General features: G+C 32.7%; 1 protein-coding gene across 1 annotated transcript in view; it reads left to right on the plus strand.

Annotated features, from left to right (window-relative positions):
- LOC148941146 (guanine nucleotide exchange factor DBS-like) overlaps positions 1–25,385 on the plus strand; it is a 269,621-nt gene that overhangs the window by 181,598 nt on the left and 62,638 nt on the right. The window contains exon 13 of the mRNA XM_089103905.1: positions 5,733–6,047. Coding sequence (XP_088960031.1) covers positions 5,733–6,047 — 315 coding nt within the window. The remainder of the gene's footprint in view (positions 1–5,732; positions 6,048–25,385) is intronic.

The following is a 25,385-nucleotide window of genomic DNA, read 5'->3' on the forward strand; positions in this document are numbered from 1 at the left end:
CCCTCCAATCTTTTTTGTCACTTAAAAAGGACATTAGAACTTTTAATTTGGGTTCGGATGCACCCTGTTTTGATCTTCAAATACCATTATGTCAGTAATATCACCCATGGGAAAAAAACAAAAAAAAAAAACAAAAAAAAACAAATAAACACGCATCCGTGATCTGTCTTCTGACAAAAATAGGAAAATCCCACATTTTTATATATAGGAGCTTGAAACTTCTACAGTAGGCTTTTTGGATACGCAGAGTCTGATGGTGCGATTTTCATCAAGATTTCTTGAATTTTAGGGGGTGTTTTCCCTCTAATTCAAAAATAAAGGCAAATTTTCTTGTAACTTTTGATGGGTAACATTAAACTTGAAAAATCTTGTATATTTGGAATCAGCATAACAAGGCGATTCCTTTGATTTTATATTGATGTCAAAATTACCAGTTTTTTAGAAATTCGATTTCTACTGGTCTGAGTCACTCCTTACTTACGGTTCGTTACCACAAACTCTTTGATAAATGAAACCCAAAACGAACAGAGATTAAATAAAAAAAATCATAGCAAAAAAACATACAAAAGGTTTTAATGTAAATGAATATTAAAATCTTAAAGTGAGTAAGTTTAAATTGAATATACAAATCAAGCTTAAAACGAAAAATAATATTTTGCTATTGAAGTATAATATAACATTAAACTTGATGAATCTTGTATATTCGGAATCAGCATAACAAGCCGATTCTTTTGATGTACCTATTGATATTGAAATTCAGTTGTTTAAAGTTTCAGTTATTATTGAGCCGAGCCGCTCTTTAATTACGGTTCGTTACCACGAACTGTTTGATAAATGAAACCCAAAACGAACAGAGATTAAATAAAAAAAATCATAGCAAAAAAACATACAAAAGGTTTTAATGTAAATGAATAATAAAATCTTAAAGTGAGTAAGTTTAAATTGAATATACAAATCAAGCTTAAAACGAAAAATAATATTTTGCTATTGAAGTATAATATAACATTAAACTTGATGAATCTTGTATATTTGGAATCAGCATAACAAGCTGATTCTTTTGATGTATGTATTCATATCGAAATTGAGTTTTTTAGAGTTTCGGTTACTATTGAGCCGAGTCACTCCTTACTTACGGTTCGTTACCACAAACTCTTTGATAAATGAAACCCAAAACGAACAGAGATTAAATAAAAAAAATCATAGCAAAAAAACATACAAAAGGTTTTAATGTAAATGAATAATAAAATCTTAAAGTGAGTAAGTTTAAATTGAATATACAAATCAAGCTTAAAACGAAAAAAAATATTTTGCTATTGAAGTATAAATGAAACCCAAAACTAACAGAAATAAAAAAAAAATCATAGCAAACATACATACAATAGGTACTAATATAAATGAGTACATAAATCTTAAAACGAGTGAAACTTAAATTGAATATGCAAATCTACCTTCAAACGAACAAAAATCTCGACAAACAAGAGTTTGGGTTTTGCCTCTGTCTCTCACTGTAATTGTCTAAAAACCTACTGCATCATTGGTGCTTTACTTAAAACAAATTGTAAAAGAAAGTATTTTCTTTTGTACTTTTTACAACATTAAAAATAAATATAAAATTACAGTAAAACTAAATTTTGAACTCATGAGCTTTCAGCAATTAATATTATTATATATCCAATATTCAGTTTAATTTTATTATTTCTCTCCAACACTGTATAAGACAAATATGGTTTCACTACAAACAAGATTTTGGATAGTAGCCCCTTCCCTAACTGTAAAAGTCTAAAGCCTACTGCGTCATTGGCGCTTCACTGAAAACGAATTATAGATAGATAGATAGATAGTTTATTTTAGCCCACCATTAAACAAAAACATGGTGGAGTATAAGACACAAAAAAGGAAAAAAAAGGAACATCACGAAAAACGCTACTTCAAGACGATTAAACTATACACACTACACACACTTATAGCTGGTATATTAGGTGTAACGGCAGAAAATCATATAGGTGCTTCTACAGATTAAATAAAAAATAAATTTCTTTTAACTGAAAGTAAGGAGCGACATTAAAACTTAAAACAAACAGAAATTATTCTGTATATGAAAGGGGCTGTCCCCTTCTCAACGCCTTGCTCTTTGCGCTAAAGTTGTTTTTTATTTAAAAAAAAATAAAGTTGTGAGACAGAGTCAAACTTAAGCATAAAGAGCGAGGCGTTGAGGAGGGGACAGTCCCTTTCATATACGGAATAATTTCTGTTCGTTTTAAGTTTTAATGTCGCTCCTTACTTTCAGTTAAAAAAAAACTTTTTTTTATTTAATTTCTTAACGTGTTTGAATTAATGCAGGTTTGGATTTTGGCTCACCGTACATGAATAATTAAAACAAAATTTGCATATTAATTCTACTTTTTTTTGGTCAAATGGCTTTCTCGAAGGTTGTTTAATTTTACCAATCACAATCACCTTAATCACAAAGGCCGTTAATTAGAGTAAATAGCTCTTATGAAAGTACTAAAACAAACTTTGGCGTAAAGAGCGAGGTATTGATTAGGGGGCAAACCCGATCATACACGTAATTTCTGTTCGTTTTAAGTTTTGAAATGCTCCTTACTTTCAGTTTAAAAACTTTTTTTTTTATTTAGTTTCCGATCGTTTTTATAAATAATGCTGGGAAATCCGGTGCCCCTTCCATAGTAATGGCCCTTCCCCCCATGAAAACTTCCTCCCTGGAAATATCTTCCCAAGTAACCCACGACCCCCCCCCCACTACCAGAAAAAATCCCCCCCTGAAAACGTCTGTATACTTCCCAATAACCAATACTATATTATCATTATTATTATTATTATTTTATTACCCATTATTAAACATAAAAAATGTTGTAAATGGAGTACAAGAAAAGAAAAAAAAAAAATAACGTCAAGTAACAACAAAATATCCGAAAAAAACTCAACTACAGAAAAACAAGATTAAGAACATTCCTACGACAAACAAAAAAGACAAATTTGTTATTGCAACATATAATGAAGAGAGGCTTGGTTCAAACGCCTTTGCAAATCGAACACGGGGATTCAGTACAGCTATAAGCGGGTCGGTTATGAATTACGTTTTCAATGTGAAGGAACCTTTAAAGTTATCAAGTATTTTACAATAGGTTGTATAGGTTGCATTAAGACGCTGGGTAACTGTAGGACAGAGAAAAGTCAAGACAGATAGTCCAAGTAATTGAGAGGCAAATGTTTAAATGAGATATATTCGAATTCCTTATGCAAACTGGAAGACGAAGCAGATACTTGCCATATCTGTAGAAAATAGACCGAATATTGCGGCGATCAGACGAAGTAAATATTTTCCAAAACGGAGATAGGGCTAGCACATGTGGCAAAACAAAAGCATTATACACCCTTGCATGTAGAAAACGGTTAAAGTGGCACTTCATTGAAACGAGAATTCCATAAGCTCTGCGTGTCTTTACAGCGAAAATATGTAAACATTGGGCAAAGTTCATTACTTGCAGCCCTTCCCCTGGGGACTGTGGGGGATTAATCATCCTCGAAGACATAGTTATTATATTCTTCGACCATTCTGAACAAAATGTTATTTCAAAGTTTTGATCAGGTGTCTTTAGGAAAAATGAGCGTGGGAGGGGGCCTAGTTGCCCTCCATTTTTTCGGTCACTTAAAAAGGGCACTAGAACTTTTAATTTCCATCTGAATGAGCCTTCCTGCGATATTCTAGTACCACTGGGTCGATACGATCACCCCTGGAAAAAAAAGAAAAAACAAATAAACCCGCATCCGTTATCTTTCTTCTGGCAAAAAATACAAAATTCTACATTTTCGCAGATAGGAGCTTGAAACCTCTACTGTAGGGTTCTCTGATATGCTGAATCTGATGGTGTAATTTTTATTAAGGTTCTATGACTTTTAGGGGGTGTTTCCCCCTTTTTTCGAAAATAAGGCAAATTTTCTCAGGCGCGTAACTTTTGATGAGTAAGACTAAACTAAGACTAAAATCTGATTCTTTTGGTGTATCTATTGGTATCAAAATTCCGTTTTTTAGAGTTTCGGTTATTATTTAGCGGGGTCACTCCTTACTTATAGTTTGTTACCACGAACTGTTTGATATACGAATAAATAGAGATCTTCTTTTACAGTTACTACAGCATTGAAAATTAAAATAAAAATTACAGTAAAATAAAATGAACTGATGGTCTTTCAGCAATTAATAACAATATATATCAAGTATTCAGTTTGATTTTATTTGTACTTTCCGAGACTGCTCAAGACACATATAGTTTTCAGTAAAGCGCCAATTACGAAGTAGGTTTTAGACTTTTACAGTGAGAGAAGGAGGCAAAAACGAAGCTCTTTTTTGTAGTGTTTTTTTTTCGTTTGAAGCGTAATTTACATGTTTAATTTAAGTTTCACTCGCCTTAAGATTCATTTATTCATTTATATTAGTAAATATCGTATGTTTGTTGGCTATGATTGTTTATTTAATTTCTGTTCGTTTTGGGTTTCATTTATGCTTCAATATCAAAATATTTTTCTTCGTTTTAAGCTTGATATGCATATTCAATTTTATCTTCACTCATCTTAAGATCTATTTATTCATTTATATTAGTACCTGTTGCATGTTTTTTGCTACGATTGTTTATTTACTTTCTATTCGTTTTGGGTTTCATTTATTCTTTAATAGTAATTTCCGGTCGTTTTGAAATTGAGTTATTTTTGAGTTTTGTTTCTATTTTTCTGATCTTAAGTTTAATGAGGCCTTTACTTTTCTTTAAAAAACTTCTTTTAATTAATCAACAGGATAGACCATCCATAATGAGTTGTAAATTTTTGTTTATATCGTGAACATTTAAAATTTTTGAACTTATGCTTCCTATTTGAAAATAAATAATCAATCTACATTAATAGTTCTTCAATTATTTTATAAAGAGAGAACAGTTCTTCATTTTTCAATCAATATTTGAGTGTAAAGCAATTTCAAGTATTATACGGTGCTTCGAAATTCAAATAACCTAAACTCTAATTATTAATTAGAGAAACTCTAATTATTAAAAAGAAACTTTTTAATTAAAAAGAAACTTAATTAAAAAGAAACTTTTTAAAAAGAAAATTATTAAAAAAGAAACTTATTATTAAATTATTATTATTAAAACTTATTATTAAAACTTATTAAAAAAGAAAATTATTAAAAAGAAACTTAATTAAAAAGAAATTAAAAAGAAACTCTAATTATTAATTTTTTTTTAAACAGTCATTTCATCAATTGATGATGGTTCAAAAGCTCTTTTTAATCGAAGCCAAATCCAAAATTTAGTAGTAAATGGAATATTTGCATAATGAAAATGGGAAGGAAAGATGGCGAGGAGATTCACTTATCTAAATTATCAAGGGAAAAGTTTCTTCTATATTTTTTGTGGAGAATTTTGTTTTCCACTGTGGGTCTTTTTGCTGAAATATATCAAGAAAGGCAAGATCTAAGGGGGGGGGGGGATAACTAAGAAACATTTTTTGGGGGCTTTGAAGGGCCTTAGTGGCTAATCGTAAGGCAATTTTTCATCTCTTTTTAAGGATGGATTTATTGGCTCTGCGAAAAGCTTTAATAATTTTTATCCCTTTAATTATAATTTCTAGGTCTTTTAAATTCATCTTTCATTCCTGTTATGGAAAACTATTAATAAAAATTCCTGGATTTTCAAATCATCGAATATTCATTATTATTATAGCCCCAGTTTGCTGACATCTTGAGGCAACTTTCTTCAATGAAGGACAATGGAGATAGTTTAAGTGATATATTGGAGTTAATCGATGAATGTGAAGCATTCAAAAGCAGCTGTCAAGACTGTCTCCATCGGTCTTATGAACTTTGGAAAGCTGGTCATCAACTATTAACTGAATTCAGCAAAGTGGACTCTGTTCGAGTGTCTGTTAAACCAAAAACTATAGAATTGGAAAATATGAAGACACAGTGCGAGACCAATTTTGAAAAGAGATTTGAAACTCTGGAAAAAGCAAAAATACTATTTGAAAAAATTGAAAAGGTAGGCTAATTGTCTTTTATTTAGTATTTTGTTGCATGTTCATGTTGCGCCTCGAAGGCATTGTGTACATATATTCAAGGTGATATTATATGTGGGCTACAAAATAGGAGCTCCCTAATTTTGAGAGTTCATTCAGAAATAGTTCATGCCCGATTTAAAAAAAAAGAGATCTTGAAAAGTAAATATATTTCTTTAAAGAAATAGAAAAATAAAAATAAAATGTTTTTTAACCTTTCTCAATAGCTGTAAGGTCTAATTGTTTCACAGTGAAAAGATGTACATGGTAAGGGCCCCAATATTGCAAGAGGCAACATTTTCGTTCCCCCAAGTTTGTGTGATTCACTATATTTGATACAAATTTGCACTGTGCATAAAAATGCACTGCCTTAAGACATCTTATTTGAAAATTACAATAGAGCCCCTTTATAAAAACCAGATCATAACATTTCTTTCAAAAAGCCCCATTATTTTTTTCAAAAAGTCATTATTTTCCGACTAAAATCCAAATAAAAAGGAATAAATAACTAAACATATAGATATGAATTTCGTAATTTTTATTTATTGGATAAATTTGGAATTACAAAGCTATTTGTCTGAGTGTAGTCTAGTATTTTAATCTATTCAATATATTCAATTTAATCTATTTCAATCTTTTAGTCTGTCTTATAAAATATCATTGATTTTAAATGCATACGTGATGTCTCTTTAAGATAATCAGGATTTCCCATTCCCAAAATTGATTGGAGGAACCCCATTCCACAAAGAAAAATGATAAATAATTGCCTGTAAATACATTTTTTTTTTCTTGAGGGGGATGTTGCACGAAATCAGAGTATATATTTTAAATGAATATGTGATGTCAGTAAAGTGTGACATTATACTTCTATGGATGTCCTAGGAAAACATTTCTATGGATGCTCTACGTATTTTCAAGGATAGTGAGTAGCCCCTCGCACCTATGTTATACTTTTCATGGTGTATGTTCCTTGCCGTGCTATTTGCCTGGTTTTTGTTCCTTGACATGCATCAATTGATACGGACGGACCCTTGAATCACAAAGGCCGTTTAATTAGAATAGATAGCTCTTTTGAAAGCACTAAAAAACACTGTTGCGTAAAGAGCGACGTATTGACTTGGGGGAGAACCCCCTCATATACGTAATAATTTCTGTTCGTTTTAAGTTCTAATGTTGCTTCTTACTTTCAGTTGAAAAACTTGTTTTTTTTTAATTTAATTTCTGATCGTTTTTTAAATAATGCTTGGAAATCCGGCGCCCCCTTCATAGAATTGTCCCTCGCCCCAAAGAAACATCCTTCACGGAAAGATTCTCCCGAGTAACCCCCTCCTCCAGCCCCCCCCTCTCCCCCCCCCACCAGAAAAAAATCCGCCCTGAAAACTTCTGTATACTTCCCAATAACCAATACAATATGTAAGCAATGGGCAAAGTTCATAACTTGCTGCCCTTCCCCTGGGAACTGTAGGGGATTAAGTCATCCTAAAAGACATATTTATTAAATTTTCGACTATGCTGAAAAAATGGCTATCTCAAAATTTTAATTGGGTGACTTTGGGAAAAAAGTGAGCGTGGAAGGGGGCCTAGTTGCCCTCTATTTTTGGTCACTTAAAAAGGGCACTAGAACTTTTAATTTCCGTTCCAATGAGCCCACCTATGATATTCTAGTACCACTGGGTCAATATGATTACCCCTGGGAAAAAGAAAAAAACAAAAACAAACAAATAAACACGCATCCGTGATCTTTCTTGTGACAAAAAATGGAAAATTCTACATTTTTGTAGATAGGAGCTTGAAACCTCTACAGTAGGGTTCTCTGATACGCTGAATATGATGGTGTGATTTTCATTAAGGTTCTATAACTTGTGAGGGGTCTTTTTCCCTTTTTTTGAAAATAAACCAAATTTTCTCAAACGCGTAACTTTTGATGGGTAAGATTAAACTTGATGAAAATTATATGTTTGAAATCACAATTAAAATCTGATTCTTTTGATGTATCTATTGGTATCAAAATTCCGTTTTTTAGACTTTCGGTTACTATTGAGCCAGGTCGCTCCTTACTTACAGTTTGTTACCGCGAACTGTTTGATTTGTAAAAATAAAATGGTTGTGCATAGCTTCACAAAAATAACCTAGTGGAATTAAAGTCTAAATTTTAACATGGAAGCATGTGATAATAGTCTCGCTTTGTCTCATCCCTTTAATTAAACCGGCACATATATTAGCCCTTGCCAAGCATGTACTTAAGGCTTTTTCGGAGGGAGGGGGCAATTGAAAAAAAATAAAGCAATGTCCAATAATAAAAAGACAAACGCTAATAATGCCGTAAATATAAAATGCCCAGAAATTCAAATAAATTCCAGATTTCATGGGGGGGGGCGGGTCATTGCCAACTTTATATTTACAAGGAAGCTTTATCTGTAATTTTTGTAATTTTAAGTCCTTGAATATCTCTAAGAAGTAAAACTTTTGAATAGAAAGGTATAAATAACCGAAATTATAAAAAAATAAGTAAAAGAATAATATAAAAAAAAGAATAACACGAAGAATATAAAAAGAAGAAAGATGATAACAAGAATAATATTAAAAGAAGACAGAATATTTACAGAAGAATATAAGAAGCCGGACTGACTATTTGCATATATATCTAATATATATTTATATGTTCAATTAGATATTTTAATTGGATCTAATATAGATTCCCCCCCTTAATATATTTGCACATTAGGGGGGGGGGGGAGATAAAGTATAGTGAGAACACCTTCAAAATATTTTAATTTCAATTATAAAGTACAAATCCTTTTCTTCACATGTTTCTTTCTCTATAGCCCCGATATCGGATTAAATTATTTTAAATGTAAGAGTAAGGAGCCGCACATTAGTTGCAGTGACAGTAGGTTCTCTAGAATATGACGTCATATCCACTCAAAGATCGGATACATCCATATCATACATATTATGAATATTCAAATCTAATACCTTGTAACAGCATAGTGGAAAAAGCCATGCCTGGAAACTTTCGAGCTTAGGTTCAGTTGCAGTGACAGTGGGTTCTCTATAGTATGACGTCATTTCTGCTCAGAGATCGGCTACATCCATATCATACATATTATGAATATTCAAATCTAAAACCTTGTAACAGCATAGCAGATAAAGCCTCGCTCTTTACGCTAAAGTTTTTTATTGTTTAACAAAAATAGAGTTGTGAGAAAGTCAAACTTTAGCGTAAAGAGAGGCGTTGAGGAGGGGACAGCCCCTTTCGGAATAATTTCTTTTCGTTTTAAGTTTTAATGTCGCTCTTAGCATATAAGGTTTTTATTGAAAGCGTTGTCGTAGAAACTTCTAAAAAGGCTCATTTGATTGGAAATTCAAATGAGCCGAAAGTGATTCAAATGAGCCAATAGTCGAAAGTGATTGGAAGGCAGCTAACAACCCTCTCACGCCCACCTTTTCCCCAAATACATCCAATCAAAATTTTGTGATAGCCATGTTGTTCAATGTAGTTTTAAGTTCTGGAAATTAGGTCTTTGAGGATGACAACCTCCCCCCACCCCCACAGCCCTCAGGGCAAGGGTTGTGAGTTATTCCCTGGGGGGCATATAAGATTTACACAGAACGCGTTGTCGTAGAAACTTCCAAAAGGGCTCATTCGATTGGAAATTGAAATGGCTAGTGCCTTTTTCAATAGTCAAAAGTGATTGGAATGCAACTAACACCCCTTCCACGCCCACAATTTCCCCAAATACATCCAATCAAAATTTTGAGATAACTTTTTTCTTCCACGCAGTTTAAAGTTCAGGAAATTATACCTTTGAGCAGGACATTTCCCTACAGTCTTCAGGGCAAGGGTTATAAGTTATGCTCTGGGGGCATATAAGGTTTTTATCAAAATCTGTGTCGTAAAAACTTGAAAAGGGGCTCATTTGATTGGAAATTCAAAGGGATATGGCCCATTTTAATAGTCGAACATGATTTGAGGGCAACTAACCCCCCTCTCACGCCCACCCTTTCCCAAAACACATCCAATCAAAATTTTTAGATAACCATTTTATTCAACGTAGCTGGAAGTTTCTGAAATTAGGTCTTTAAGGAAGACAACCCCTCCCCCCCCCCACAGCCCTCAGGTCAAGGGTTGTAAGTTATGCCCTGGGGGCATATAAGTTTTTATAGAAAGCGATGTTGTAGAACCTTCAAAAACAGCTCATTCAATTGGAAATTGAAAGGCCTAGTGTCCTTTTTATAGTTGAAAGTGATTGAAGGCCAACTAACCCCCTCTCACGCCCATAATTTTTCCAAACACATCCAATCAAAATTATGAGATAGCCATTTTGTTCAACATAGTTGAAAGTTCTGGAAATTAGGTCTTTTAGGATGATAACCCCCTCAGAGCCCTCAGAGCAAGGGGTCTAAGTTGTGCCCTTGGGGCATATAATGTTTATATAGAAAGTTGTTTTAGAAATTTCAAAAAGGGCTCAATTGGTTGGAAATTGAAATTGCCCTTTTTAATAGTCGAAAGTTAGTGGAGAGTAATTAAGCCCCGTCTCACACCCACCATTTCCCCAAGAACATTCAATCAAAGTTTATAGATAGCCTTTTTGTTCAACGTAGTTGAAAGTTCTGGAATTTATGCATTAAGGGTGACAAACCCCCCTGAGCCCCCAGGGCAAAGGTTGTAAGTTATGCCCTGGGGGCATATAAGGTTTTTATAGATATTGTTCTAGTAAAAAGTTCAAAAGGAACTCATTCAATTGGAAATTGAGAGGGCTAGTGGCCTATTTAATAGTCGAAAGTTATTGGAGGGTAACTAAACACCCTCTCACACTCACCATTCCCACAAACACATCAAATCAAAATTTTCAGATAGCCTTTTTGTTCAACGTAGTAGAAAGTTCTGGAAATTAGGTCTTTTAGGATGAGAACCCTCCCCCCCAGCCCTCAGGGCAAAGGTAATAAGTTATGCCCTGGGGGCATATAAGGTTTTTATTGAAAGCATCGTCGTAAAAAATTCAAAAAGGGCTCATTCGATTGGAAATTGAAATGGCTAGCGCCCTTTTTAATAGTCGAAAGTGATTTGAAGGCAACTAACACCCCTTTCACGCCCACCATTTCATCAAACACATCCAATAAAAATTTTGAGATAGCCATTTTGTTCCACGCAGTTTAAAGTTCAAGAATGTATACCTTTAAGCAGGACACTCCCCCCACAGTCTTCAGGGCAAGGGTTATAAGTTATGCCCTGGGGGCATATAAGGTTTTTATTGAAATCTTTGTCGTAGAAACTTTAAAAATGTCTCATTCGATTGGAAATTCAAAGGGATAGTATCCTTTTTAATGGTCGAAAGTGATTTAAGGGCAACTAATCCCCCTCTCATGCCAACCTTTTCCCTAAACACATCCAATCAAAATTTTTAGATAGTCATTTTATTCAACGTAGTTGAAAGTTTTGGAAATTAAGTCTTTAAGGAAGACAACCCCGCCCCCCCCCCCACAGCCCTTAAGGCAAGGGTTGTAAGTTATTCCGTTGGGGCATATAAGGTTTTATAGAAAGCGATGTTGTAGAAACTTCAAAATTTGCTAAATCATTTGGAAATTGAAAGAGCTTTTTATAGTCGAAATAGAGTGCCCTTTTTATAGTCGAAAGTGATTGAAGGGACACTAACCCCCTCTCACGCTCACCATTTATCCAAACACATCCCATCAAAATTTTGAGATATCCATTTTGTTCAACTTAGTTGAAAGTTCGGGAAATAGGTCTTTTAGGATGATAACCCCCTCAGAGAAACTTCAAAAGGTCTCATTTGATTGGAAATTGAAAGGGCTAGTGTCTTTTTAATAGTTGGGAGTGATTGGAGAACGACTAATGCCCCTCTCACACCCACCGTTTCACCAAACACATGCAATCAAAATTTGAGATATCCATTTTGTTCAACATAGTTTAAAGGTTCTGGAAATTAGGTCTTAGAGGATGATAACCACCCTCACAGCCTTTAGGGTAAGGGTTTTTAAATTATGCTCTTGGGGCATATAAGGTGTTTTCTGGAAGCGTTGTCGTAGAAACTCAAAAAGGGCTCATTCGATTGGAAATCGAAAGGCCTAGTGACCTTTTTAATAGTCGAAAGTGATTGGAAGGCTTGACATTTTTATAGTAAAGATTGATGTGGGTATAATTTATTATTTTTTTGTTGTTGTTGTTTAGATAAGGGCACTTCGTATCGAAGGAGTTGTCGTAGGAATTTTGAAAAGGGCTCATTCGATTTAAAATAAAAAGGGCTGATGCCCTTTTTAATTGTCGAAATCGATTGGAGGGCAACTAATCCCCCTCCCATGCTCACCCTCCCATTTTCTCATTATGCTTAAACACTAAATAATTTTTTTTAAGATTGAATCAAAATGCACTGTGTTAATGATAATTCCCAATAAGGCATCTCAGCAGTATCCCAAGAGCGACTGAGGGTAAAATGTTCAAAATTTTGGGGCTACTTCTGCTCTTAAAATTTAACCTAATCAAAATGGCGTAAATGCATCCAAGCTATCAAAGAAAGTAAACAGATTTTTTCGCGAATGGTATCAAGTTTTTCTCATTTCAGGTCATCTAGAGGAGGTATGAAACTAAATTAAACACTACTATTTGTGTCCAGATTTTTAAAAGGTTGTATGTTAAAAATTGCTAAAAATTTTTCTCCAGCATAAAAATAGAAGGCCAAACTATAAAGTCTTAAAAGAAACGAAAAGATTTAAAGTATTATTTCCTTTTTTCCTTACAAGACTATGTCAGTTTAAAACGAACAGAAATTAATTAAAAAAACTTTCTCCACAAAATAAGTTTTTCAAAGAAAAGTAAAAAACTCCATCAAACAAAAAATGAGCAAAAATAAAATAAAATCATCTACCAAGCAAGAAACTACCACAAATCAGCATCGATAAATAAATGAAACCCAAAACGAACAGAAATTACAATAAATAACCAAGTCAAACTCAAAACGAGCAGAAATTAACATAAGTTGGGCTCAAAACCCCTATGCCTTCCCAAGGCCAGAACATAGTTTGCACTTTAGAAGTGTGCTATCTAGTATCGCAACAAGTGATGGCATAATATGACTTACCACTGACAGGTATCTAGTACTACAGAAGCGACATGACTTAACAAAAAGGTTTCTATGTCAACACCCATTTTCTGAACCAATCAGAGAGAACAAATACGGAGGGTATTTAATATTCGGTAACTTGATTATCATAGCTACAGCAATCGGATTCAATATATACCAGACGGGTTTTTGAGGTTAACAGCCTAGCTGGTTAACAGTCCAACTTTCGGCTATTAGCATTCACCGAAAGGTTTAATGACTGCATACATTGTTACATACCAAAAAACTTTAACATTTGCGTAAAACTAGTTCTAGTTACGAAAAAGGTATTCTATTGGCATAACTCTGCTCTGAATGATCTTAATTGGTGATTGAATAATAGGGGTGAAACAGAGCTGGATAACTTTTTTAATTGTATTGTATGAAGGTGGTAAAAAGGGTTAAACTGCTTACCTGTTAAGGTAAGTCTGAGGGGGGGGGGGGGTGGTAACTCTTACGTAGCTTATAATAAATATGGAATGACATTACTGGTATCAATCTATGGAAACAATTACTGTTGACAATTTGATCATGGGACTTGACTTAGCTTTACTTCTCGGCTGTGTTGTGTATAATGCATAACTACCATTTGAGCAGTGTTGCCAAGATAAAATATGCATTAGCATTGGGGTATGCTAAAAAGTTAAAACTAATAGATTCATATGCGCCAAGATGACCTTATGGCTTGACTTAGCTTTACTCCTCGACTGTGTTCTCTATAATAAACAAGCATCAATCGAGCAGTGTTGTCAATAAAATATATGCCTTAGTATTGAGGTATGCTAAAAAGTTGGAACTAATAAAGATGTAGATGCCAAGAATAGAATCTTAATAAAGAAATTCAGAACAATCCTTAGAAATAAACTAGTGAGATGATTATGGGTTTGAACCATCAAGGACCGCAACAACCAATGACCCTAACCATCAAACACCTCAACCTCCAAGGGGACCCCCTCCCTCCAACCTTTTTGGCCCCTCCCCCATCCTTTGTTTATACTTTTTCTTTGAAGGTTTTTTTAACCTTTTTTTATTTATTTTTTTAACATGATATTTTTTTTACAACTGTTTTTACATGTCTTAGAATGATATGAAACATACTTAAAACATAAAAAAATAATATTTAATATTTTCCGAATTCAAAATGAGAATGATATAAATATTTTAGTCGTGACTTTTACTATTGGAAAAATAATGTTTGTATTATCACTTTTTTTTTGGACTGAATTTTTTGGACTTAGAAAATTATTCAACTTTTTTTTTACAAATCTTAACATGACATGAAATATGCTTGTGGCTGTACCAATCGTACTCTATGCTTGCTCATAAACAAGACGCAACTTTCCCAGTGGCACTCTATGGCATGTTATCGACACTACCTAGTTTATTGCATGTATTAAATCAGTAATTTTTACGCAGTGGAAGGATAAACACGTAAGTCATATCTTTAAAAAGTAAAAATAAAGCATTTTAAGAAAGTCTGTTCACTTGATAGTGTTATTATAGCATTGAATGCTGACAAGGAGAAGTATTTGAACTATCAAACAAGTACAAGTGGTAGCACTATCGGAAACGTATGCGTGCATTGTCATGACAGTAAGGAATTAAACTTCTTTGGAGTACCAAAAAAATTCAACTCTTATGATGGCGGATATGCGAGATAAAGATCTCCAGAGATGAATGCACTGAAAGAGAATGCCAGCATAAAAATAATAGTTGATGAAGATGGACATCTTCTTGCTAGTGCTTGTGGTAACATATTACCCAGTGTTAAACCCTATCGTCAGCTTTCGGGTATTGGCATACAAATGAAAGCAAAGGGGAAAAGAAAGGCCTGCTCGTCATAATTTCTATTTTGAAGAGGTACAATCTCTAGAGGTACAATTTTTCATAATTTCTTGAATGAAATTTCTGCATTTTGGTACTTACTTACAATTTTTTCCTAATTTCTTGAATAAAATTTCTGTATTGTGTATCCAAGATGTGAATTCAAGAAAGAGTTTGGTACTTACTTACAATTTTTTCATAATTTCATGAATGAAATTTCTGTATTGTGTATCCAAGAGATGAATTCAAAAAAGAGTTTGTTGCTTACTTGCAATTTTTTTCATAATTTCTTAAATGAAATTTCTGTATTGTGTATCCAAGAGGTGAATTCAAGAAAGAGTTAGTTATCTACTTACAATTTCTTCATAATTTCTTGAATGAAATTTTCGTATTGTTTATCCAAGAGGTGAATTCAAGAAATAGGTTGTTACTTACTTACAATTAAATAAAAAAAACAAGTTTTTTTAACTGAAAATAAGGAGCGACATTAAAACTTAAAATGAGCAGAAATTATTCCGAATATGAAAGAGGCTGTCCCCTCCGCAACGCCTCGCTCTTGACGCCAAAGCTTTTATTATTTAACAAAAATAGAGTTATGAGAATGTCAAACTTTATCGTAAAGAGCGAGGCGTTGAGGAGGAGACAGCCCTTTTTATATACAGAATAATTTCTGTTCGTTTTAAGTTTTAATGTCGCTCCTTACTTTCAGTCAAAAAAACTTGTTTTTTTTATTTAATTTTTGAACTTTTTTGAATAAATGCAGGTTTTGATCTTGGCTCACAGTACATGAATAATTAAAAAAAAATTTTCATATTAATTTACTTTTATTTGGTTAAATGGCTTTCTCGAATTTTGTTTCATTTTATTTACGAACGTTTTTATTAGTAATAAATATACGTAACTTACGAATTAACTTACGTAACGAACTTCTATATTCATTAATTTTTAATACGTATATTAGGGGGTTCACCCCCTAGTCAATACCATGCTCTTTAAGCGAAAGTTCGAATTTTGTTCCAATTCTTTAAAAATGACCGCTTAATCACAAAGGCTGTTAATTAGAATAAATTACTCTTATGAAAGTACTAAAAAATCTCTGGCTTAAAGAATGAGGTATTGACAAGGGGGTGAACCCAATCATATATGTAATATTTTCTGTTCGTTTAAAGTTTTGATGTTGCTGCTGTTGCAGTTGAAAGACTTGTTTTTTTATATTTAATTTCTGATCTTTTCTAAAATAATGCTGGGAAGTCCGGCGTCCCCTTCATAGCAATGACCCTTCCCCCATGGAAACTTCCTTCATGGAAAGATCCTCCTAAATAACCCCCGACTCCAGGCACGTACGCAGGAATTTTTTTCGGAGGAAGGGGGGCAATTTGTTTCGGGGGGGGGGGGGCAAATCCTTCAAACCCATTATTCTGTGAGAAAAATCAGAAAATTATGGGAAAGTGAAAAAAATCGTGAGATTTCGGGGGGGGGGGGCCGGAGGCTCCCCCTGCGTACGTCCCTTCCCTACCCCCCCCTCCGCCCCACACTACCAGGAAAAATCTCCCCCGAAAACGTCTGTACTGTATACTTCCCAATAACCAATACTATATGTTAACATTGGGTAAAGTTCATAACTTTCAGCTCTCCTCCCGGGAACTTCGGGGGATTAAGTCATCCTAAAAGACATAATTATTATATTTTCGAACTTGCTGAACAAAATGGCTATCTCAAAATTTTTATCAGGTGACTTTGGGAAAACAATGAGCGTGGGAGGGGGCCTATTTGCCCTCCATTTTTTTTGGTCACTTAAAAAGGGTACTAGAATTTTTAATTTCCATTCCAATGAGCCCTCCCAAGATATTCTAGGACCACTGGGTCGATACGATCACCCCTGGGGAAAAAAATAAAATAAACACGCACCCGTGATCTTTCTTCTGGCAAAAAATGCAAAATTCCACATTTTTGTAGATAGGAGCTTGAAACCTGTACAGTAGGGTTCTCTGATACACGGAATATGATGGTGTGATTTTCATTAACGTTCTATAACTTTTAGGGGGGTTTTCCCCCTTTTTTCGAAAATCAGCCAAATTTTCTCAGGCGCGTAACTTTTGATGGGTAGGATTAAACTTGATGAAACTTACATAGTTGAAATCAGCATTAGAATCCGATTCTTTTGATGTATCTATTTGTATCAAAATACCGTTTTCTAGAGTTTCGGTTACCATCGAGGCGGGTCCCAATAACCAATACTATATGTTAACATTGGGTAAAGTTCATAACTTTCAGCCCTCCTCCTGGGGGCTTCGAGGGATTAAGTCATCCTAAAAGACATAGTTATAATATTTTCGACGATGCTGAACAAAATGGATATCTCAAAATTTTCATCGGGTGACTTAGGGAAAAAAATGAGCGTGGCTGGGGGCCTAGTTACCCTTCATTTTTTGGTCACTTAAAAAGGGCAATAGAACTTTTAATTTTCGTTCTAATGAGTCCTCTCATGATATTCTAGGACCACTGGGTCAATACGATCACCCCTGGGGAAACAAAAAACAAAAAAACAAATAAACACGCATCCGTGATCTTTCTTCTGGCAAAAAATGAAAAATTCCACATTTTTGTAGATAGGAGCTTGAAACCTCTACAGTAGTGTTCTCTGATACGCTGAATATGATGGTGTGATTTTCATTAAGGTTCTATAACTTTTAGAGGGTCTTTTCCCTTTTTTCGAAAATCAGCCAAATTTTCTCAGGCGCGTAACTTTTGATGGGTAAAATTAAACTTGATGAAACTTATATATTTGAAATCAGAATTAAAATATGATTCTTTTTATGTATCTATTGGTATCAAAACTCCGTTTTTTAGAGTTTCGGTTACCATTGAGCCGGGTCGCTCCTTACTTACAGTTCGTTACCACGAACTGTTTGATTCTTTCATAATTTCATGAATTAAATTTCTGTATTGTGTATCCAAGAGGTGAATTCAAGAAAGAGTCTCTTACTTACTTACAATTTTGTCATAATTTCTTGAATGATATTTCTGTATTGTGTTCCCAAGAGTGAATTAAAGAAAGTGTTTGTTACTTACTTACAATTGTTTCGTAATTTCTTGAATGAAATGTATGTATTGTGTACCCAAGAGGTGAATTCAAGCAAGAATTCGCTACTTACTTACAATTTTTCATAATTTCATGAATGAAATTTATGTACTGTGTATCCAAGAGGTAATTCAAGAAACAGTTTGTTACTTACTTACAATTTTTCATAATTTCTTCAATGAAATTTCTGCATTTTGGTACTTACTTACAATTTCTTCATAATTTCATGAATGAAATTTCTTTATTTTTTATCCAAGAGGTGAATTCAAGAAAGAGTTTGTTACTTACGTACAATTTTTCATAATTTCTTGAATGAAATTTCTGTATTGCTTATCCAAGAGTTGAATTCAAGAAAGAATTTTTTACCTACTTACAATTTTTTTATAATTTGTTGAATGAAATTTCTGTATTGTGTATCCAAGAGGTGAATTCAAGAAGGAGTTTTTTACTTACTTACAATTTTTCATAATTTCTTCAATTAAATTTCTGTATTGTGTATCCAGGAGGCGAATTCAAGAACGAGTTTTTTACTTACTTACAATTTTTTCATAATTTCTTGAATGAACTTTCGGTAATGTGTATCTAAGAGGTGAAATCAATACAGAGTTTATTACTTACTTACAATTTTTTCATAATTTCTTGAATGAAATTTCCGCATTGTGTATCCAAGAGGTGAATTCAAGAAAAAGATTGTTACTTACTTACAATTTTTTTGATAATTTCTTGAATGAAATTTCCAAATTGTTTATCCAAGACGTGAATTCAAGAAAAAGATTGTTAGTTGCTTACAATTTTTTTCATAATTTCATGAATGAATAGAAATATTCTAAAGAATAAAAACGGGTTAAGCTTAAAGATATTTATTGCTTAAACATATTAAAAAAGATTTTTTTGAAAAAACACATATTTACATAAAAATAATACTTAAATTAAACATCCACAAACGAGGATCCCATGATATAGGATAGTTTCTATCATGTATTATGTACTTATCATGATCAGGTATGTCTCTAGGTAACCACTGCGCGAAGAACCTCACCTCGTCTTCAGGACGGTGATAAGTTCCTTCGAATTTAGGACACTTAAATTCTTCTAGATTGAAAAGTGGAGTCCTAGGGCCACATTTCCGAATTAAATCTTTATCTGTAGGAACGTTACCCTTTACGTATAGTGCTTCAACCCCGAAAAAGCTGCAAATTTCACTGGCTTCTCCCTGAACATTTTGCAGTTCTCGACAACTTTTATTATATGGCGTAATTAATCTATCGTAGAAGCCCAGTCTGTTTATACGACGTAATGTACTACTCCACAAGCTTTTATCATACTTAAACATATTCAAGAAAGAGTTTGTTACCTACTTACAATTTTTACATAATTTCTTGAATGAAATTTTCGTATTGTTTATCCACGAGGTGAAATCAAGAAAGAGTTTGTTACTTAATTACAATTTTTTCATAATTTCTTGAATAAAACTTCCGTATTGTGTATCCAAGAGGTGAAATTCAAGAAATAGGTTGTTACTTACTTACAATTCTTTCATAATTTCATGAATTAAATTTCTGTATTGTGTATCCAAGAGTTGAATTCAAGATAGAGTTTGTTACTTACTTACAATTTTTTTCATAATTTCATGAATGATATTTCTGTATTGTGTACCCAAGAGTGAATTAAATAAAGTGTTTGTTACTTACTTACAATTGTTTCGTAATTTCTTGAATGAAATGTATGTATTGTGTACCCAAGAGGTGAATTCAAGAAAGAATTCGCTACTTACTTACAATTTTTTCATAATTATATGAATGAAATATATGTACTGTGTATCCAAGATGTGAATTCAAGAAAGAGTTTGTTACTTACTTACAATTTTTCATTATTTCTTGAATGAAATTTCAGCATTTTGGTACTTACTTAAAATTTTTTCATAATTACTTGAATGAAATTTCTGTATTTTTTATCCAAGAGGTGAATTCAAGAAAGAATTTGTTACTTACGTACAATTTTTAATAATTTCTTGAATGAAATTTCTGTATTGCTTATCCAAGAGGTGAATTCAAGAAAGAGTTTGTTACCTACTTACAATTTTTTCATAATTTGTTGAATGAAATGTCTGTATTGTGTATCCAAGAGGTGAATTCAAGAAGGAGTTTTTTACTTTCTTACGATTTTTCATAATTTCTTCAATGAAATTTCTGTATTGTGTATCCAGGAGGCGAATTCAAGAACGAGTTTTTTACTTACTTACAATTTTTTCATAATTTCTTGAATGAAATTTCAGTATTGTGTATCTAAGAGGTGAAATCAATACAGAGTTTATTACTTACTTAAAATTTTTTCATAATTTCTTGAATGAAATTTCCGCATTGTGTATCCAAGAGGTGAATTCAAGAAAGAGTTTGTTACTTACTTACAATTTTTTCATAATTTCTTGAATGAAATTTCCATATTGTGTATCCAAGAGGTGAATTCAAGAAAAAAATTGTTACTTACTTACAATTTTTTCATAATTTCATAAATGAATAGAAATATTTTAAAGAATAAAGACGTGTTAAGCTTAAAGATATTTATTGCTTAAACATATTAAAAAAGATTTTTTTTGAAAAAACACATTTACATAAAGATAATAATTAAATTAAACATCCACAAACAAGGATCCCATGATATAGAATAGTTTTTACCGTGTCTTATGCACTTATCATGATCAGGTATGTCTCTAGGTAACCACTGCGCGAAGAACCTCACCTCGTCTTCAGGACGGTGATAAGTTCCTTCGAATTTAGGACACTTAAATCCTTCTAGATTGAAAAGTGGAATCCTAGGGTCACAGTTCGAATTAAAACTTTATCTGTAGGAACGTTACCCTTTACGTATAGTGCTTCAACCCCGAAAAAGCTGCAAATTTCACTGGCTTCTCCCTGAACAATTCTCAGTTCTCGACCACTTTTATTATATAGTGTAATCAATCTATTGTAGAATCCCTGTCTGTTTATACGACTTAATGTACTACTCCACAAGCTTTTATCATGCTTAAACTTATTATAGTTCACTATCCAATGATAACAGTCAATTTCTCCGAATTCCATAGACAATAATAAAAATGCACATTCAAATATAATTCCATAAGATGATTTTTTCAAACCGATAAATTCTGTGCCATATACTCCTATCATTCTGGAAGCTATTAATGTAGTATTTAAGTAGAGAAGTACTTCATCAAACTTTTATACCTTAGCTCAAGGTTAAAAGGACTTATGGCTAGGTGGATGAATCGCAAGACCATCTGAATTCATTATGGGGAGGAGTCATAAAACTCGTAGAATTCATTGAGGGGAGGAGTCATAAAACTCGCGGTATATATTGCATGCAAATGAAGCGTGGAAATTACAATTTTTTCATAATTTTTTGAATGAAATTTCTGTATCGTGTATCCAAGAGGTGAATTCAAGAAAGAGTTCGTTAATTACTTAAAACTTTTTCATAATTTCTTGTTTCAAAAGACATTGATAAAGAATTTATTCACTCTGATGCTTAGATTTTCTCAATTTTATCAATCATATCTGACAAAATACGATGATAAAGAATTTATTCTCACTGATACTTAGATTTTTTGAATTTTATCTGATGTATCTGACAAAAGAAGTTGATAAACAATTTATTCACTATGATACTTAGATTTGGTCAGTGTTATCAAATGTATCTGTCTAAAGACAATGATAAAGAATTTATTCACTCTGATGCTTAGATTTTCTCAATTTTATCAAGCATATCTGACAAAAGACGATGATAATGAATTTATTCACTCTGATACTTAAATTTTGTGAATGTTATCTGATGTAACAGACAAAAGAAGTTGATAAAGAATTTATTCACTCTGATGTTTAGATTTTGACAATGTTATCCGACGTATCCGACAAAAGATGTTGATTAAGAATTTATTCAATCTGATACTTAGATTGGGTCAATTTTATCCTATGTATCTGAAAAAGATGCTGATACAAAAAATTTAGTCAATCTGATACTTAAATTTGTCAATGTTATCCCATGTATCTTACAATAGATATTGATACAGAATTTAATGTCTATGACACTTAAGTCTTGATAATGTTAACTGACATTTCCGACAAAGGTTGTTGATAAAGAATCTATTCGCTCTTATACTTAGATTTTATCAATTTTATCCGGATCTATCCGACAAAGGATGTTGATAAAGAATTTATTCATTCTACTACATAGATTTTGTCAATGTTATCCTATCTATCCAATATATGATATATGAAAATTCCTTTTCTTACACCTCCGATGTTTTACATTCTAAGCGTTTGATATGCTTGCATACTCTAAAAATAATGAACACATGACTCTGTAATGCATAGTATATTTTTAAGTGAAATAATGACATGTAGAATGTTAATACAAAAAAATATTATTATACATTATTAATATCACTGAACAATTTTGGACATTTTGAATCTGTTCCATAAAATAGTTCACCATGTTCTCTCTTGATACTGTAGCTATTGTCTTCTCTTAGTTCATAATCAGTAGATTAATCATTTTCCATTTTTAGTCATACACAATTTTTACTGGTGTGTCACCAACAGGTTCAATATGCGTTTCATCTTTGCTTTTTTTAGATTCATTGACCATATTGTCAATGATATTAGTAATGTTTGCTGGCACTTTGTTTTTTATCGGTTCATTTTTATATTCCTTAGTGATATTTTCTACCAATGCCCTTTTTATTTTTCTGGCAATTTCACTGTCTATTATCACATTATTTTAACAGAGGTAACAGTTTCGGCACGTAGACAAGATATGGTTTATGATATTAGTCGAAGAGTAGGCTTTTCTTTTTTCCCTTTGCTTTCATTTGAGTGCTAATACCCGAAAGCTGACGATAGGGTTTAACACTGGGTAACATCTTACCACAAGCAATAGCAAGAAGATGCCCCTCTTCATCAACTATTATTTTTACGTTGGCATTCTTTTTGAGTGCAATCATCTCTGGAGAACTCAATCTCACATATCCACCGTCATAAGAGTAGAATTTTTTTGGTACTCCAAAGAAATTTAATTCCTTTTTGTCATGACAATGCAAGCATACGTTTCCGATAGTGCTAACACTTTTTCTTGTTTCATAGTTCAAATACTTCTCCTTGTCAGCATTCAATGCTGCAATAACACTATCATGTGAACACACTTTCTTAAAATGCTTCATCTTCACTTTTTAAAGATATGACTTATATGACTTAGATATGACGTATATATATACTTTTTAAAATTATGACGTAAAAATTACTGATTTAATACATGCAATAAACTAGGTAGTGTCGAGAACCTGCCATAAAGTACCACTGGCAAAGCCGCGTTGTGTTTATGAGCAAGCATAGAGTGCGATTGGTACAGCCGCAAGAATATTTCATATCATTTTAAGATTCATAAAAAAAAGTTGAAAAATTTTCCAAGTTCAAAAAAATTCTGTCAAAAAAAAAATTGCTACTAAAAATATTATTTTTCTAATAGTAAAAATCACGAATAAAATATCTATATCATTCTCATTTGGATTCGGAAAATATTAAATGTGAATTTTTTATGTTTTAAGTTTGTTTAATGTCATTCTAAGACACGTAAAAAAAGTTTAAGAAATAAAATAAAAAATAATTTTTTTTAAATAAAATAAAATAAAAAAAAGTTAAAAAAAAAACTTCAAAAAAAGTAAAAAAATATGGGGAGCGGGGAGGGGCCCAAAAAGTTGGAGGGAGGAGGCCCCTTGGAGGTTGGGGACAGGGGACCCTTGGAGGTTGAAGTACTTGCTGGTTAGGGTCATTGGTGGTTGCGGTTTTTGATGGTTCAAACCCATAATCATCTCACTAGTTGATTTCTAAGGATTTCTAAGGATTGTTCTGAATTTCTTTATTAAAATTCTCTTCTTGGCATCTACATCTTTATTAGTTCCAACTTTTTAGCATACCTCAATGCTAAGGCATATTTTATATTGACAACACTGCTCGATTGATGCTTGTTTATTATAGAGAACACAGTCGAGGAGTAAAGCTAGGTCAAGCTATAAGGTAATCTTGGCGCATGTGACTCTATTAGTTTCAACTTTTTAGCATATCCCAATGCTAATACATATTTTATATTGGCAACACTGCTCAAAGGGTAGTTATGTATTATACAGAACACAGCCGATAAGTAAATCTAAGTCAAGTCCAATGATCACCTTGTCAACAGTAATTGTTTCCATAGATTGATACCATTGTTGTTATTCCAAATTTATGATAAGTTAAGTAAGATTTACCACCACCCCTCGAACTTACCTTAACTGGTAAACAGTTTAACCCTTTTTACCACCTTCATACAATACAATTAAAAATATTATCCAGCTCTGTTTCACCCCTATTATTCAATCACCAATTAAGATCATTCAGAGCAGAGTTATGCCAATGGAATACCTTTTTCGCAAATTGAGTTAGTTTTACGCAAATGATACAACTTTTTGGTATCTAACACCGTATGCAATCATTAAACCTTCCGTTGAATGCTAATAGCCGAAAGCTTGGCTGTTAACCAGCTAGGCTGTTAACCTCAGAAACCCGTCTGGCATGTATTGAATGTGATTGCTATAGCTATGCTAATTAAGTTACCGTATATTAAGTACCCTCCGTATTCGTTCTCTCTGATTGGTCCAGAAAATGGGTTTTGCCTCAGAAACCTGTATGGTAAGGCATGTCCCTTCTGTAGTACTAGATAACTGTCCGTGGTAAGTCATATTATGCAATCACTTGTCGCAGTACTAGATAGCACACTACTCACTTTACTGAAAAAAATACAAATGAATATGCATTGTCATTTTAATATACATATACTGATATTTAGTAATCAAAAATTTAATATTATTTGATTTATTAAAGTTATAAAAGAAAAAACATTTATACTTTTTTCAGTTTTATACATTTATACATTTTATCTAATATAACATATATATATTAGATATATATGACAATAGTCCGTCCGGCTTCTTATATTCATCTATCAATATTCTGTATTCTTTTTATTTTCTTCTTGTTATCATTCTTCTTCTTTTTATATTCTTCTTGTTATCCACTTTTTATATATTCTTCTTTTATTTATTTTTTGTTACTTCAGTTATTTATATCTTTGTATTCACAAGTTTTACTTCTTACAGATACTCATGGACTTAAAATTACAAAAATTTTTAGAAAAAACTTCCTTGCAAACATAAGGGGTGCCCAAGGCCCGGTCCCCCTGAAATGCGGAATTTACTTGAATTTCTG

This window comes from Artemia sp. Qi Xiang Cuo, chromosome 18 (assembly GCF_049724085.1).
Source record: "Artemia sp. Qi Xiang Cuo chromosome 18, ASM4972408v1, whole genome shotgun sequence".
Lineage (NCBI taxonomy): Eukaryota > Metazoa > Arthropoda > Branchiopoda > Anostraca > Artemiidae > Artemia > Artemia sp. Qi Xiang Cuo.